The 18,083-nt window shown below is 44.7% G+C and overlaps 1 protein-coding gene across 1 annotated transcript in view; it reads left to right on the top strand.

The window, feature by feature from the left end:
* Window positions 1–18,083, top strand: part of SUSD2 (sushi domain containing 2) — a 340,007-nt gene that overhangs the window by 139,755 nt on the left and 182,169 nt on the right. The window contains exons 6-9 of the mRNA XM_073559037.1: window positions 9,452–9,656; window positions 10,748–10,833; window positions 10,939–11,207; window positions 11,292–11,426. Coding sequence (XP_073415138.1) covers window positions 9,452–9,656; window positions 10,748–10,833; window positions 10,939–11,207; window positions 11,292–11,426 — 695 coding nt within the window. The remainder of the gene's footprint in view (window positions 1–9,451; window positions 9,657–10,747; window positions 10,834–10,938; window positions 11,208–11,291; window positions 11,427–18,083) is intronic.

Genomic DNA, 18,083 nt, shown 5'->3' with positions numbered 1-18,083 from the left:
ATGATTCCTGCATGAATTTTTTCCTTCTAAAAAGCTATTCACATATACTTTACTGTCAGTGGTAACAAATCTTGAGTGGTATCCGAAATTCTTCCAAGAATCCACCAGATACGAAAGTAGCCTTAGTTTATATTATTTTAAATATTGTACTAAAGGCCTTGAACACATTGGGTTCAATTTTCTATTTGAATGCATGTTTTCAGAGCTAAAAAGTGTTTTCACATTTGGCATTTGCAGCTTACATGTATAACAATGCATAGCAAGCTGCAGAATGCTGTTACATGCATATCAGTTTGGTGCTATATAATGTAAAGCACTTAAACGTGTGCAGATTTAGTACAATACTAGTGATCATATCTGAATTTAGCAACATCGATGTACATTGAAGAGAACCTGCCAGTTTGGATAATGCGATTAATCCAGAGGACATAGGGTTAATCTGCAGGTTAAGAGCATTCTGAAGGTGCCCAGCCACTGTGCCGAAAGTGCGGCAACCAGTTGAAAATTAAATTTATTTTTCACGGAAGCCTTCACTTCTCAATCTCACAGGAGTGCTAGTGCAGCTACAGCACACTCCGGCAGTGTGACTGACAGCCGGCTCTGCACTAATATATTATGTTGTATACTGTATATACAGTGTCGTAAGCAATGACTGTAAACAAGCCAGCATGCCTGCATGATGGAAAACTGGTGGCTACCTAGAGGAATAAAATACATTTTCTCCTGTGTACCGCACTTTCATTAAATTTCTATATTTTTTTTCTCCACATAAAAAAAAATCTGTACTAGTTTGGTATCGCCATAGTCATACTGATCTGGAGACTCATGATTCATAGTAACTTTTACCATATAATTTACGCTATTAAGACAAAACATTAACAAAAACATATGGTGGAAATGCATTTTTTCCCAACTGAACCACAATTGGAATTTTTTCACCATTTTTAAGTACATTGAATGGTAAATAGAATGGCGTCATTCAAAACTACCATTCTTCCTGCAAAAAATATGCTGTCACACAGCTTTGTGTATGGAAAAATTAAAAAGTTATGGCTTTTCAAAGAAGGGTAGGAAAAAAGCTCAAAAATGAAACCTGGCGGCGGAGGGAAGGGGTTAAAGTCTAACAACTCTCATTATTATGTTCCTGAGATGGAAGGAAAAATGGATTTTAACCCCTTTCTGACATCGGGCATAATAGTACGTCGATGTTGGACTCCCTCCCTTTGATGTGGGCTCCAGCGGTGAGTACACATCTTTCCCAGTACATGTCAGCTGTTTTGAATAGCTGACATGTGCCTGGAAAAGTCGTGGTGGAATTGCGATCCACCCGCAGCTATTAACCTGTTAAATGCTGCTGTTAAACTCTGACAGCAGCATTCAACATGCACTTCTGGCAATCGCGCCGGAAATCCGCCCATCGATGACCCTGTCATATGATCGCGGGTGTCAGGATCCTGACAGCGCCGGCGTGCAGCCTCCGCTGAGCAGGGACTCACCCGCACTGTAGGGGGCCCGAGGTCAGGTACAGCCGGAAAGTATAGATGCACAGGACCTGTGGACGCTGAAGTTAGCAAGCAGTCACAGGACCTTCAGTCATGTGACTGCAAGGGGGCAGGGCTTAGCGTCCTGCTTTCAGAGATGGCAGGACGCTATACAAAAACTCAGAGTTAGGCAAAACAGAGGTCATACACAGTATGGGCAAGCGAGGTACAGGAGGGATATACAGATGGGAGGTCAGACAAAGCCAAAGGTAATACACAGTACGGGCAAGCGCGGTACAGGAGGGATATTCAGGAGGGAGGTCAGACAAAGCCAAGGGTCATGCACAGCACAGGCAAAGCAGGTACAGAGTCAGCAAACCAGAAACGTAAACCATAACAGAGCAGGGTCAGAATACCAGGCAGACGGACAATGATTGGCGTGACACATGGACAGAGCAGGGTCGGGCACACTCTGTAGGAGTATAAGCGACAGGGGACGGCTCTCCCCTGAAGCTATAAAAACCCTCCCTAGATCCACAGAGAGGCTCTCAGAGTTAACTCCTTCACCACCTACCCAAAACACACCATGACAGTACCCCTCCTTCAACGGGGGGGCCTCCGGACCCCCAGGTCTCTCAGGATACCGAGCATGGTAAGCTCTAACCAGGTGATCAGCGTGCACTAACCTGGCTGGTACCCACGATCGGTCCTCCGGACCGTACCCCTTCCAATGTACAACATATTGCAAGGAACCGCGTACCCACCGAGACTGTACAATGTTTTGCGCTTCGAACTCCATATGACCGTCTACCAACACTGGAGTTGGTATGGAACCAGGTTCCTCTACCACCGAGCCTACTGGTTTGAGTAGAGACCTATGGAACACATTATGAAGTTTAAAGGATGCAGGGAGAAGTAAACGATATGCCACTGGGTTGATTACCTCGGTTATTACATAAGGACCAATGAATTTAGGTCCCAGCTTGGCGGAAGGTAATTTTAAGATTATGTTTCGCATAGAAAGCCATACCTTATCCCCACACTGTAGTGTCAGACCCGAATCCGTCTTATTGTCAGCAAAACGTTTATATTTCTCTTGTGGTCTGGAAATGTTCGTCCGTAACCTTAGCCCATAAATCACTTATCCTGCTGACGGAGTCTTCCGCCCCTGGACAGCTTGAATCCAGCCGTGAGAACTCACCAAAGTGAGGGTTCAATCCATAATTAATAAAAAATTGTGACCTACCCGTGGATTGGTTTATTCGACTGTTAAAGGTGAACTCCGCCAATGGTAAGGCCTCGCACCAGTCGTCCTGTAACGTGAAAGTTAAACACCGGAGGATCTGTTCCAATGACTGATTGGTGTGTTCCATCTGTCCATTGCTCTCTGGGTGGTAAGCTGAGGAGAAAGACAGAAATATCCCCAACTTCCTACAGAAAGCCTGCCAAAACTTAGCCACAAATTGTGTCCCCCTGTCCGAGACAATGTTAGTAGGTACCCCATGGAGGTGAACAATTTGAGAAAGGAAGTGTCGAGATAGAACTTCTGCAGATGGTAATTTAATCATGGGTACAAAATGTGCTATCTTAGAGAATCTATCCACAATTGCCCAAATTACCGTATTACCCCGAGAAGGAGGGAGGTTAGTGATGAAGTCCATGGACAAATGAGTCCAAGGCCTTCTTGGAATTGGTAAAGGCACCAATTCCCCGGCCAGCCGGCAATGAGAGCTCTTTGAACGTGCGCAAACCCCGCATGCAGCGACATGTTTCTTAATCTCCCCTGACATACATGGCCACCAGAAGACTCTTTTAATCACCTCACCTGTGGCAGCAATACCTGGATGAGAGCCCAGTTTAGAGTCATGAAACTCTCGCAGGAGATCAGAACGCAAGTGTTGCGGGACAAGCAATTTTTTAGCGGGTTTGGACCTTGGAGATAATGATTGAGCCTCCATAATCTCCCGCTCCAGTTCCGATGACAGTGTATCTAAAACTACCCCAGGTTGAAGAATGGATGATGGAGGATCAGGGGCAGACAATGGTTCAAAACTGCGTGATAATGCGTCTGCTTTCACATTTTTAGATCCTGGACGGAACGTAATCGAGAATTGAAATCGGGAAAAAAAGTGACCAACGGGCCTGTCTGGGGGTCAATCTTTTAGCAGTTTTGATATATTCCAGATTTTTGTGATCAGTGATGACCGTAATCGGATGTTCTGCCCCTTCCAAAAAATGTCTGCATTATTCAAATGCCAGCTTAATTGCCAGAAGCTCTCTATTCCCAACATCGTAGTTTCTCTCTGCCGGAGAAAACTTTTTGGAAAAATAAGCACAAGGTCTAAGGTTAGTCAGGGTAGCTGGCCCTTGAGACAACACAGCCCCTACCCCTACCTCAGAGGCATCAACCTCCACAACAAATGGCAAGGATGGATCTGGTTGCACAAGTATTGGAGCAGACATAAAACAATTTTTTAAAACCAGAAAGGACTGTTTCGCCAAGGGGGACCAATTTTTGATATCAGCCCCTTTGCATGTGAGATCGGTGAGAGGATTCACAATCTGTGAGAATCCCTTGATAAATCTACGGTAATAGTTTGCGAATCCCAAGAAGCGCTGGAGTCCTTTTAGGTCCTGAGGTTGGACCCACTCCACAATGGCTTGCACTTTCTTGGGATCCATCCGAAACCCCTGTGGCGAGATTATGAGTCCCAAGAACGTTAGCTCCTGGACAAAAAAAAGTACATTTTTTAGGTTTAACAAATAATTGGTTTTCCCTGAGTCTTTGAAGTACCGTTTTGACATGGAACAGATGAGACTCTTTGTCAGTCGAGTAAATCAGAATATCATCCAAGTAAATGACAACGAAGTGGCCAATGAGGTCCGCAAACACCACATTAATGACATTTTGAAAGACCGCTGGTTCATTAGTGAGGCCAAACGGCATCACTAAATTTTCAAACAATCCCTCTGACGTGAGAAAGGCAGTTTTCCATTCGTCCCCTTCTTTAATTCTTATCAGATTATAAGCCCCTCTGAGATCCAATTTGGAAAACCATTTTGCCCCCAAAAGTTGGTTACACAAATCTGGAATCAGGGGTAAGGGGTACGTATTCCTGACAGTAATCTTGTTGAGTTCTCTGAAGTCGAGGCAGGGGCGCAGGCCACCATCTTTCTTTTTAAAAAAGAAAAATCCTGCTGCTACCGGAGAAACTGAGGGTCTTATATGCCCTTTTCGGAGACTTTCCGTTATGTACAGTGGGGAAAAAAAGTATTTAGTCAGTCAGCAATAGTGCAAATTCCACCACTTAAAAAGATGAGAGGCGTCTGTAATTTACATCATAGGTAGACTTCAACTATGGGAGACAAACTGAGAAAAAAAAATCCAGAAAATCACATTGTCTGTTTTTTTTTTCATTTTATTTGCATATTATGGTGGAAAATAAGTATTTGGTCAGAAACAAAATTTCATCTCAATACTTTGTGATATATCCTTTGTTGGCAATGACAGAGGTCAAACGTTTTCTGGAAGTCTTCACAAGGTTGCCACACACTGTTGTTGGTATGTTGGCCCATTCCTCCATGCAGATCTCCTCTAGAGCAGTGATGTTTTTGGCTTTTCGCTTGGCAACACGGACTTTCAACTCCCTCCAAAGGTTTTCTATAGGGTTGAGATCTGGAGACTGGCTAGGCCACTCCAGGACCTTGAAAAGGCTTCTTACGAAGCCACTCCTTCGTTGCCCTGGCAGTGTGCTTTGGATCATTGTCATGTTGAAAGACCCAGCCACGTTTCATCTTCAATGCCCTTGCTGATGGAAGGAGGTTTGCACTCAAAATCTCACGATACATGGCCCCATTCATTCTTTCATGTACCCGGATCAGTCGTCCTGGCCCCTTTGCAGAGAAACAGCCCCAAAGCATGATGTTTCCACCACCATGCTTTACAGTAGGTATGGTGTTTGATGGATGCAACTCAGTATTCTTTTTCCTCCAAACACGACAAGTTGTGTTTCTACCAAACAGTTCCAGTTTGGTTTCATCAGACCATAGGACATTCTCCCAAAACTCCTCTGGATCATCCAAATGCTCTCTAGCAAACTTCAGACGGGCCCGGACATGTACAGGCTTAAGCAGTGGGACACGTCTGGCACTGCAGGATCTGAGTCCATGGTGGCGTAGTGTGTTACTTATGGTAGGCCTTGTTACATTGGTCCCAGCTCTCTGCAGTTCATTCACTAGGTCCCCCCACGTGGTTCTGGGATTTTTGCTCACCGTTCTTGTGATCATTCTGACCCCACGGGGTGGGATTTTGCGTGGAGCACCAGATCGAGGGAGATTATCAGTGGTCTTGTATGTCTTCCATTTTCTAATTATTGCTCCCACAGTTGATTTCTTCACTCCAAGCTGGTTGGCTATTGCAGATTCAGTCTTCCCGGCCTGGTGCAGGGCTACAATTTTGTTTCTGGTGTCCTTTGACAGCTCTTTGGTCTTCACCATAGTGGAGTTTGGAGTCAGACTGTTTGAGGGTGTGCACAGGTGTCTTTTTATACTGATAACAAGTTTAAACAGGTGCCATTACTACAGGTAATGAGTGGAGGAAAGAGGAGACTCTTAAAGAAGAAGTTACAGGTCTGTGAAAGCCAGAAATCTTGATTGCTTGTTTCTGACCAAATACTTATTTTCCACCATAATATGCAAATAAAATGAAAAAAAACCAATGTGATTTTCTGGATTTTTTTTTCTCAGTTTGTCTCCCATAGTTGAGGTCTACCTATGATGTAAATTACAGACGCCTCTCATCTTTTTAAGTGGTGGAACTTGCACTATTGCTGACTGACTAAATACTTTTTTCCCCACTGTATTCCTTCATTGCCAGATGCTCAGGTCCTGACAAATTAAATAAACGGGCTTTGGGCAATTTGGCCCCAGGGATTAGGTCTATAGTGCAGTCAAATGACCTATGTGGAGGTAATGCCTTGGCCTCGCTTTCGGAGAACACGCCCTCGAAGTCCTTGAGGTACTCCGGAATACCCTTCAGACAAACAGAAGACTCACAGGTAGGTTTTACAGGTGTAACATAGAACACGGGTTTATAGGCACAGTCAATACATTTAGGACCCCACTTAACAATTTCTCTTTTCTCCCAATCAATAACTGGGTTGTGCCGTTGAAGCCACGGCATGCCCAATACCAGCCCTTCGGGCAGGTTGTCCATGACAAAACATTTCATCTCCTCAACATGGGAGGAACCAACATGCAAAACAAAACTGTTAGTAACATAATGAATTCCCGAACGGGTGAGAGGGGAAGAGTCAATGGCCACGATTTTCAGAGGAGTCTCCAACCTGACTGTCCCTATCTTGACCCTGGAGATGGTAATGGAACTGACAAGGTTAAGTGATGAACCGCAGTCCACCAAGGCTGTAGAAATAAAATGACAGTTGTCTACTACCAGTTCGACATTAAGCAGAAATTTAGGGCATGAGGAAAAAAGTACCTGGGGGTCTGGGCAGCCTCCTCGATCACTACCCAGACCTAGTAGTTTCCTGTCAGCTTGGAGGATGTTGGACACACTGGACAATCTCTCCTCCAATGTCCTGGTTCCCCACAGTAGAAGCAAAGTTGTTTCTCATGGCGGCGCTTCCTCTCTTTCTCTCTGACCGAGGTGGCACCAATTTCCATAGGCACAGGACTGGCCTCCACCTCTCTACTGCTGGAAAACAAGGACGACTCGGAGTGCATATCCCCTCTGGCTCTAAGCCGGCGATCCATCTGCACGGCTTGGGTCATGACATCCTCCAGACTGTCAGGAGGTGGATGCAGAGCCACGGCATCCTGAAGTTGTTCCAACAGGCCCCTACGGAATAGTCCACGGAGAGCGGCATCATCCCAGGAGACTTCTGCTGACCACCGTCAGAACTCAGAGCAGAACCACTCTGCTGAGTGCCGACCCTGACATTTGCTCATCACCATGTCCTCTGCCAAGTGAACAGTGTCTGGTTCGTCATAAATGCGGCCCAAGGCCTCAAAAAATGCATCCACAGTTATATGTTCTGGGGCTGTGGGGGCTAGAGAGAACGCCCAGGCTTGGGGGGCACACCGAAGTAGGGAAATAATCACCCCCACCCTCTGAAATTCTCCCCCAGACGAACGGGGTCTCAGGGAAAAGAACAATTTGCATCCCTCTCTAAAAGCCCTGTACTCCCTTTTGCCCCCAGAAAAAGAGTCCGGCAGTTTAACCGGAGACTCCGGGGAAGTGAGTGACACGTCCCTGATCTCAGGACCGAGAGCTCCTTGTACAGTATTAACCAGCTGCTGCTGGGTTTGGGCCATAGAGCGCTGCTCCACATTAAGTTTCTGAAACATCTGTGATAGATGTTTAACCTGGTCAGATAATGTTTGCATGGGGTCCATGATGCAAGCTGTAATTCCCACACTCAACAACTTACTCTCAGGGGCAGGGGGAATGAACTGTTATAGGTCGCTTATAATGTCAGGATCCTGACAGTGCCGGCGTGCAGCCTCCGCTGAGCAGGGACTCACCCGCATTGTAGGGGGCCCGGGGTCAGGTACAGCCGGAAAGTATAGATGCACAGGACCTGTGGACGCTGAAGTTAGCAAGCAGGGCTGGGCTTAGCGTCCTGCTTTCAGAGAGGGCAGGACGCTATACAAAAACTCAGAGTTAGGCAAAACGGAGGTCATACACAGTACGGGCAAGCGCGGTACAGGAGGGATATTCAGGAGGGAGGTCAGACAAAGCCAAGGGTCATACACAGCGCAGGCAAAGCAGGTACAGAGTCAGCAAACCAGAGACATAAACCATAACAGAGCAGGGTCAGAATACCAGGCAGACGGACAAAGATTGGCGTGATGCACGGACAGAGCAGGGTCGGGCACACTCTGTAGGAGTATAAGCGACAGGGGACGGCTCTCCCCTGAAGCTATAAAAACCCTCCCCAGATCCACAGAGAGACTCTCAGAGTTAACTCCTTCACCACCTACCCAAAACCCAAAACACACCATGACAGCGGATCACCGATCGGTCGGCATGACAACCAGAGGTCTCCTGCATATCTCTATGGTTGTCAGTGCCGGATTGCTGTGAGCGCCAATTCTGCTACATACAGGCAATCTGATCATTGCCTGTATGTAGCAGAGCCGATTGGGTTATGGCAGCTTCTAGTCTCCCATGGAAACTATGGAAACATGGCAAAAGAAAAAAAAAACATTTTTAAAAATATAAAAAAAATAAAATATAAAAGTTACCCCCCTTTCTCCCCACTCAAAATAAAACAATAAAAAAAATCAAATATACACATATTTGGTATCAAGGAAGCACCAACACACCCACAATATATGTACAAAATATCACAATAATTAAAAAATAGATAAAATAGCCATCACCATAAATCCATGACTAATAATGGGGTGTATTGAGTAAAAAGAGTGGTAACCATTTAGACATGAAGAAAATTATTCCAAAGAAAACAAAAGATAAAGAGTGATGGGAGGAGCTGCCTAATATAGACCATGCTAGCATAGGATAGGCTGTGGAACCTAATCTCTGCATCACACAGTAGGGTTAAATTCCTGCAGACACCAGCCACACCTCCCCTAAGGTCAAATGGAAGGTAAATGCTGATGCAGCAGTGCTGAGGAGTACTGCAAAAGGCGACTCAATGGGACGGCCTGACACTGGGAGACGCCACATGGTGACCATGGTGAGTAGGGCAGCACTGAGGAGGCATGCGAGTTACAGCTGTGACAATGCCTTTTTATGGGCTAAAGCCTCTTCATTTTGTGAAAGAACCTTACTTTATACTATATAATCTTATAAAGCAGAACTAAAGTTGACTTTTTATGAGCGGCATTTCCTATATCAGTATTTCTGCCTGGAGAATGTTTTATACTTAAGTATTAAAGTTTTTCATATGATAATCTTAATAATTATGTCTTATCCCGTGTGACAGGAATGTACATGCAATATGGAGTCCTGTCCATGCCTTAGCCTGGCACTTATCAGCGAACTTCAGAGAAGACCCTGCCCGCTGGGCTTTCAACAAGTGCTTGGTCTGGGCAGATTTGGAAAAGGAGAAGCTGCCTAACTTCCTGAACGAGACCGCCGACTGCCCTTGTACTCTAGAACAGTCCAGAGCGGATACAGGAAGATACCATGTATGTGCCAGGACTGTTGTCTGACAGCCATTTTCTATACGGGCTAATGCATATTATAGTCACATGTGTGTCCTCAATTAAGTCTAAAATGGAAATGTAGAAGGGATAGCTACTCATATGTCCAGCCTCATCAATCTGTGACATAATTTCAGATTTCAGGTATGACGTAATACAGTATGTCCTCTTATCTTTTACTGTACAGAAGTGTACCCAGGAAGGATAATTGTTATCATCTACACCAGTCTAGGTATTTATTGATATATTAAAAGCTGCCTAATACCACAGGCATATACTGTAAGTAAGAAGCCAAATGTCCTGCCATGATGTTGATCTGACCGCCTAATCCAGATAGATTTTGTCTGTTATCCGGGACTTTTTTTTTTTTTTTTTACAATGTGCCTAAGAACTAACAGGCAGATAGTTTCTAAGTAAATGCCTGTTGTGTCTGATGATGACATAGAGCAGTCACAACTACTCCTGCCAGCGATTCAGCAGCTTACACTAACGTCACATGGACAGAGCAGCACTTATTTTCCGCTCTGCTCTGTTGACGGGGCGTGACTGCTGATGTCATCCTGATTGACAGCCGGTACCCCTCTGCATAACTGCTTGGTCTTGTCAATGAGAAACTGCAATAGTCACCTTACAGGTGTTGTCAACCTTTGTGGACAATTTTTTTTCTAGCTTCAATGCATGTATTTTTTGGCTAATGTACCATATGTCTAGAATGAGAGTGTGTGAATGGAGCAGTGGTGCACATGTATAAGCAATGTTTCATTGGGTGTGGGATAGTCAACATGGATTAGTAGTTATTATTTTGCGGGGAGGAGCACACACTAGCTTTTTCTCTACGTGAACATATCTTTTTTGCTTAAAGGGTTGTCTAATGCATTTATTTGTTGCTGAAAACCACAGAGGTTAGAGATGGCAATCTGTGCATTTTATTGAAACTCAAATCCAAAAATACATGCATTTGAGTCAGATAAAAAAAATTCTCCACAAAGGCTGATGACACCTTTTAACGTGACTTTTGCAGTTTCTCTTAAAAAGTCACAAGACTCAAAGTTAGAAATGGTCTGTTTCTTTTTCAGACAGATTATGGCTGCAACATAGAGAAGGGCAGTGTGTGTACCTACCACCCCGGAGCTGTGCACTGTGTGAGGAGCATACAAGCAAGGTACTATGCTAGCCGTAATGTTCTTGTATTATTACACCTCCAAACATCTTATCCATTAATATTTCCAGAATCCATAACGCTGAGTTATTTTTCCTTTTCCTATAGCCCACAGTATGCTGCAGGACAACAATGTTGCTATGATTCATCAGGAGCTCAGGTTCTAACCACTGATTCACTTGGGGGCAGCACACCTGATCGAGGTCATGACTGGGGGTCCCCTCCTTATAAAAAGCCCCCCAGAATACCTGGGTTCTCCCATTGGCTGTATGATGTGATCACATTCTATTACTGTTGTCTGTGGTCAGATAATTGTCATTACTACCTAGAACTAAGACCGTCCAGTGACTGTCGCACATACAAGCCCCCAAAAGTAGGTGAGAAAAAATCTTTCTATAAATGGTTGGGAGTGTAATAAATGTTAAGTTAGAAACTAACCTTTCTGTTCTGATCTGCTATAGCTTCAGCATTTGGTGAACCTCACATCATAACATTTGACGGCTTGAATTACACCTACAAAGGTAAAGGAGAGTATTATTTGGTGAAGTCTACAAATCCATCTCTGAGCATCCAGTGTCGGACCACACCTTATCAAGGTAAGACTAAACTTTATGGATTTGCAACTTGGGGCCATACGACTGTCACAGCGTGGAATAATCCCATCCTTTTCTTGGATGAGACAGCGTTAGTTTCATTTGTGCTGATCAGAACAGCACTCGGCCGTGACTGGCCATGATAACCCTTTACACCCATTTCCCCAGTTGGGGTCTCTATCACCAATATGACTCTGCTTGACGTTAAATGAAATCACAATTTACTGCGTGACCAATATTACCAATCATACCGCTATATAAGGTTAAATTATACCAGTAAATGATGAAAGAATATTGCCACCATACTGATCAATACTAAACACAACTGTACAAAGACTAATATTAGCAATATTCCTGCAATATAAGAGATGAAAAATACTGCCATACCATAACCACATATACAGCACACACAGTAGGGACACCACCATATTAATAATTATCTAAATTGTACTTAGACTCAAATTTGCATTATAGAGTGACCAAATAATGGACGCTATCAGTTCAACACCAGTGCTCTGCAGACCATATATGTATAATGTAAAGGTAAATCCAGTGATGTTCTCACTGATCATAGTCATTCACTTCCCTTTTCTCTTGCATTCAGCTCAGACCATAATGACCACTTTTACTTTCCATTGCTCGTCTCTTTCCATGACATCTTTGAGTTATCGCTTTTCCACCATCCGCCTTACATTCCTTCACCTCCACACAATCCACATAGTGCTATAACCAGTGCCTTAGGCAATAATAATGCTTCCCCTGTGCCAAGACAGTAATGTTGCCCCCTAGCCTCCTTCTTGTAACAATATTAATGCCCCCCTATTCTTCCCTATAATAATGCCCCCCATGTTACTTTATGTTAACCTATTGTAGCTCATTATATTAATTTCCCCATTATGCTTCTTTATTGCAATAATGACCCCCATTGTGCTTCCTTATAATAATATTCCCATTGTGTCCCCATTATGTCTACTTACAGCAATACCCCCATTACTTTTCCTTATATAATGCCCCCATTGTGTTTCCTTGTAGTAATCCCTCCATTATGCCTCCTTATACCCCCCATTATTCTTCCTTATGGTAATGCCTCTAATCAAAATGAATATTTAATTCAATAGGGTGGCACGGTGGCTCAGTGGTTAGCACTGCAGCCTTGCAGCGCTGGGGTCCTGGGTTCAAATCCCATCAAGGACGACATCTGCAAGGAGTTTGTGTGTTCTCTTTGTGTTTGTGTAGGTTTCCTCCCACATTCTAAAGACATAAGGGCCTGTCACACTTAGCGATATCACAAGTTATGTGTCTGATACTCCGCTCCCCCGCTGCTGATCATGCGAGAACAGGCTGGGCTGTTTCTCGTTGTCAGCTTCCTGCTGGGCTTCCTGTGGAGTGACGAGCGTGGATGCGGGCGGGAGGACGTCAGGATCGCCTAGTGTGACAGGTAAGTAGCGACCCCCGTCCCCTGCGATGTCGCTGGTGGCCTGTGTGGCAGCTCACTAGCGACCACTTAGTGTGACAGTACCTATACTGATAGGGAATTTAGATTGTGAGCCCCATTGGGGACAACGATGATAATGTCTGTAAAGTGCTGTGGAATTTGTTTCCTTTATTTCAAACAAATAAAGGAAAAGAAAGGAGTGGCTAGAGTAAGAATATTATCATGCTTTATTTGTTTTCAATATTTAAACTATAGTGTTTATGCAAACAGTGACGTTACTGCTCTTCAGACTCTCCGGGCCACTCTATGCTCTACACGTGAGCCAGAAGTCACTTTTACAATGTCAGCCTATGGGGCCTCGTTCTAATGCTCTACAGACTTACATTGTAACCACTTTTGGTTCATGCACAGCGCAGTGTGACACAGAGAGTCTGCAAAGCGGTGACCTCACTGAGAGGAGGAGCATAAAGGTGCTGAATACTGGAGAGAGCAGCGAAAGGTGAGTATATTACTACACTCACCAGTATTAATACTGGCCTTGCGCTCAAAGGAGCCCACCAAAGCTTTGCTACTTTTGACTGAAGGGATTAACTACTGGGACAGTCTTATGGGGCAGGTCATTCTGGATGTGGTGATATCAAGCGTGTACTTTTTTCGGCCAGTAAATACTAGCCGACCAAGGCGTACTGAGTATGTGCAAGTTCGGGAAGGGGTTAATATATTGCAATAATCATATTATTTAGCACTGGGTACGTACAATTGCTCATTTTGTCTTTCTACCCAGTTAATTATTTTCCTTTCTCTGCCCTATATAGAAACAGGAAGTCTCTTTTCCCTGTATTTATCATTTCCTCTTCAACTTCTGACAAAGCTGCAGTGACTCATGACTCAGGCAGGGGAAATTAACCTCTTGTTTCTCCATAGAGCTAAAAATAATTCAGACAGTCAATTTTTAATCATGTGATGTCATAGACCTAATGGAAAACAGAAGAATTAGCTGAGTAGAAAGGCAAAATGAGCAATTGTAAGTACACAGTGCTATATAATATGATGGTTGCCATATATTAAGAGGATACACATTTTAATGAGAGGGAGTGCTTCTTTAATATTGACTATAAATAAGTGATAAATTTAATATCTTTTTCAGTGGGGTACACTTGTGTGAATCTAACCTCAATTAGTGTGATTTTATACTCCTGTGAATATAAACTACTACCTTACCTGAGGCTGAGGGTGCTTTTAAAAGTGTGGAGTCACAAAGCCCACTACTGGACTGGCCCAACTGCCATTTGTTCGAATTGTCAGATGGCCAATCCGACCCCGCTGGTTGTGAATTCACACTGTCATCGACCTTGCAGCAGTGGCTTTTGGCATTTCACTGCGCAGTATTGCACACGGACTGTTATCCCAACACAATTCACAATCATAAAAAATCATAAATAAGAATGTAAATTCTCCGCTGTTAAGACTGCTGCAATGGCTGTTTTTTCAGTTATCTATTTATAACATGCAGGAGGAGAAATATTAAAGGAAATGGAACCTCCTAGGCCTACAGGTACATTCATGTTTTTTTATCATTTGAAGGAGTTGTCTGAGACTTTTAAGTACCCAACCGCAGCCACTATACAGTTGTGCTTTGAACCTATGCAACTGAGCACATCATTTCACCGCTGGCACTGGGAACAGCTTATCAGCGGGAAAGCCGGGTGTCACATCCCTACCGATCAGATAATGATATCTTAAAGCCACGCTCACACAATCAGTATTTGGTCAGTATTTTACCTCAGTATTTGTAAGCCAGAACCATGAGTTGAACAATCAGAGGAAAAGTATAATAGAAACATGTCAGCACTTCTGTATTTATCACCCACTTCAGGTTCTGGCTTACAAATACTGATGGAAAATACTGACCAAATACTGAACTTGTGATGTGGTCTAAAGATAGACCTTTAATGTAAAAGTCCCAAACAAACCCTTTATTTTAAATGCGCTTTACACTTCCATTTGTAATTTTGTCAGTCCTTTGGTTTATCTACAAATTCAAGAAAATTTGCACTCAAAATGTAATTATAAGTGTAATAACCTTTATGGTTTAACTAGATTGTGGCCCGATTCTAACGCATCGGGTATTCTAGAATACGTATGCAGTTTATTTTTGAAGATTTAATAATAATGCAATAATGCACCCCCAATCCTGATATGTATGGTTCTCACACCCCCAATCCTGATATGTATGGTTCTCTCACCCCCATTCCTGATATGCATGCTACCCCTCAACCCCCTATCCTGGTATGCATGGTCCCCTGACCCCCCAATCCTGGAATGCATGGTCCTCTCACCTCGCTTTCCTGGTATGCATGGTCCTCTCACTCCCCTTTCTGGGTATGCATGGTCCCCTCACCCCCCAATCTTGGAATGCATGGTCCTCTCACCCCCCAATCCTGGTATGCATGGTCCTCTCACCCCTCTTTCCTGGTATGCATGGTCCTCTTACCCCCCTTTCGGGGTATGCATGGTCCCCTCACCCCCCAATCCTGGTATGCATAGTCCTCTCACCCCCTATCCTCATATGCATGGTCCCCTCACCCCCCTTTCTTGGTATGCATGGTCTCCTCACCCCCCTTTGCTGGTATGCATGGTCCTCTCACACACCAATCCTGGTATGTATGGTCACCGTCACCGCCTTTCCTGGTATGCATGGTCCCCTCACCCCCCAATCCTGGTATGCATGGTATCCTCACCCCCCTTTCCTAGTATGCATGGTCTCCTCATCCCCCTATCCTGGTATGCATGGTCCCCTCACCCCCCTTTCCTGATATGCATGGTCCCCTCACCCTCTTTCCTGATATGCATGGTCCCTTCACCCTCTTTCCTGATATGCATGGTCCCCTCACCCCCAATCCTGGTATGCATGGTCCTCTTACCCCCCTTTTGGGGTATGCATGGTCCCCTCACCCCCCAGTCCTGGTATGCATGGTCCTCTCACCCCCCAATCCTGGTATGCATGGTCCCCTCACCCCCCTTTCTTGGAATGCAAGGTCCCCAATCCTGGTATGTATGGTCCCCTCACCCCCCTTTCCTGGTATGCATGGTCCCCTCACCCCCCTTTCCTGGTATGCATGGTCCCCTCACCCCCCAATCCTGGTATGCATGGTCCCCTCACCCTCCAATCCTGGTATGCATGGTCCCCTCACCCTCCTTTCCGTGTAGCCGCGACCAATCATCGTCGCGGCCCTCTGTCCGCGACCAATCAGCAACGCGGCCCTGTAGCCGCGACCAATCACTGCCGTGGCCCTCTAGCATGTAAAAAAAATAATATTAAAAAAAGTTATTCTCACCTTCCGACAGCCTCCTGTCTTTCCACATGCCCGGCCTCGCGTTCCCAGTAATGCTTTGCGGCTTAGACCGCTAATGACGTCGGTCTTCTGTTTCGCTCTTGCGAGAGTGACATCTGTCTTCTTTCTCGCTCTCGCAAGAGTGACGTCATCAGCGGTCTAAGCCTTACTGGGAACGCGAGGCCGGGCGCATGGAAAGAAGACAGAAGGCAGTTGGAAGGTGAGAATAAATTTTTTTTTAATTTTAATTCTCATTTTTACAGATTAAGGCCTGCGCCCGACTGCACCTGCCACGACCAATCACCGGCAGGCGCAGCTTACCGTTACAAACAGCTGTGCCTGTCGCTGATTGGTTGCTGCCGCCAGGCCGCGACCAATCAGCGACCCGCGATTTCGGTTACAGACAGACATGATAAGATGTTTATATATAAAGATTACAGAGCAAGTGTTGATTTTTCCTTTAAATGCAACCATTTTTGCCTTACAGATAAAAAAAAAATGTATTTTCTTGATCTGGAACTCCAGATCCTTTGAATAAGTGTTGCGCACAATAAAAACATAATATGCAGAAAACTTTGTTGCGGTGGTGGTGGTGAAATAGAAAGCATCTATAGAGGACCAAGAGACACTTGTCATGAGGATTTTAATAGCGCACTCTGAGGAAAAGATGCCATTTAGGTCAACAGTAGAAAAGGGAAAGGAGATTTGCAATTTGTTTAATTTTTGGTGGCCAGGAAAGAAAAAAATCATCCCAGGTTAAGACCTTCTGACAAAGTGCCTTTGAGATGTGTAAATGAACGTTAGTTGGTGAAATAAAGTAGTAGTTGCCACTACTGCAATATATTAAGCGGATAAAAAATGTTATGGGGGTACTTCCTTAAGAGGTTGCCCACTACCTTTACACTGATGTCCTATTCTTAGGATAGTGAATCAATGTCTGATTGTCCAGGATTCGATCAGCTGTTATCAGTGCCGGTGGCGGTGACTGCCGGCTGGAAGTAATTACTGGCTGAGCTTGGCCGTCTACTTGTAGTGGCCGTGACTTGTTACTGCACATCCAACTCCTATTGAATTGAATAGGAGCGGATGGGTGGTACCCTGTGGTGGCCTTTACAAGTAGACTGCCAAGTTCTGCAAGTAAGTACTTCCGGATGGTGACCTCTGCCGCTAGCACCGACAACAGCTGATCGGCGGGGGTGTCAAGTACTGGACCCCGGCCAATCAGACATTGATGGCCTATCCTTACACTTTCTATTGCTGGCTGCAGAATGAACTAAAGGTATATTGTCAAGCTTAGAAGTTATACCTTATCCATAGGACAGGGGATAACTTTAAAAAACGATGACACCTGGGATACCCACCAAAAACAGTTGAGCACAGAGCCCGGCTATATCTGATCGTCCCATTAAGAATGAACAGAGTGGCAATACGCATAGTTGGCCATCGCTCCATTCACACGAGGCTAGAGTTTAGCTTGGAGAGTCTCCCAATATGTTAAAACAGAACTTTTATTCAAAAAACTAAAATGGACAGAAAACATGACACACAGAAAACCACATAATTAAAGTGCTCATGCAAACCAGTGCTCAAAGATAAAAATTGGTTTGATCTCACCAATAGAAACGGACGTGTATCCACAGCGAGTTCCTCTCAACACTCTTAACCAGGAACAGAAGGTCCAAATCAAAGGATGGGGTAGGGGGTATGAGGTTGGTCCCTTAGCTCCCTGTTGTGCCCCTGTGGTACTCCTGTCCCAACAAGGTCAGGCCCCAAGTGAACACCCAGCTATGGACAGCCACCAACAAAGGAATAGGGTCATAAGTCTCCTTAAGTGTTTCCTCCCCAGTCACAGGGATTCATCAGGGAAGTTGAATAAAGCCAGTGAGACAG

Source organism: Dendrobates tinctorius, unplaced genomic scaffold (assembly GCF_039654945.1).
Source record: "Dendrobates tinctorius isolate UK_male_01 unplaced genomic scaffold, ASM3965494v1 ptg000003l, whole genome shotgun sequence".
In the NCBI taxonomy this organism is placed as follows: domain Eukaryota; kingdom Metazoa; phylum Chordata; class Amphibia; order Anura; family Dendrobatidae; genus Dendrobates; species Dendrobates tinctorius.
The sequence above is the reverse complement of the archived record's forward strand: the minus strand, read 5'-3'. Positions and strand labels throughout refer to the sequence as shown.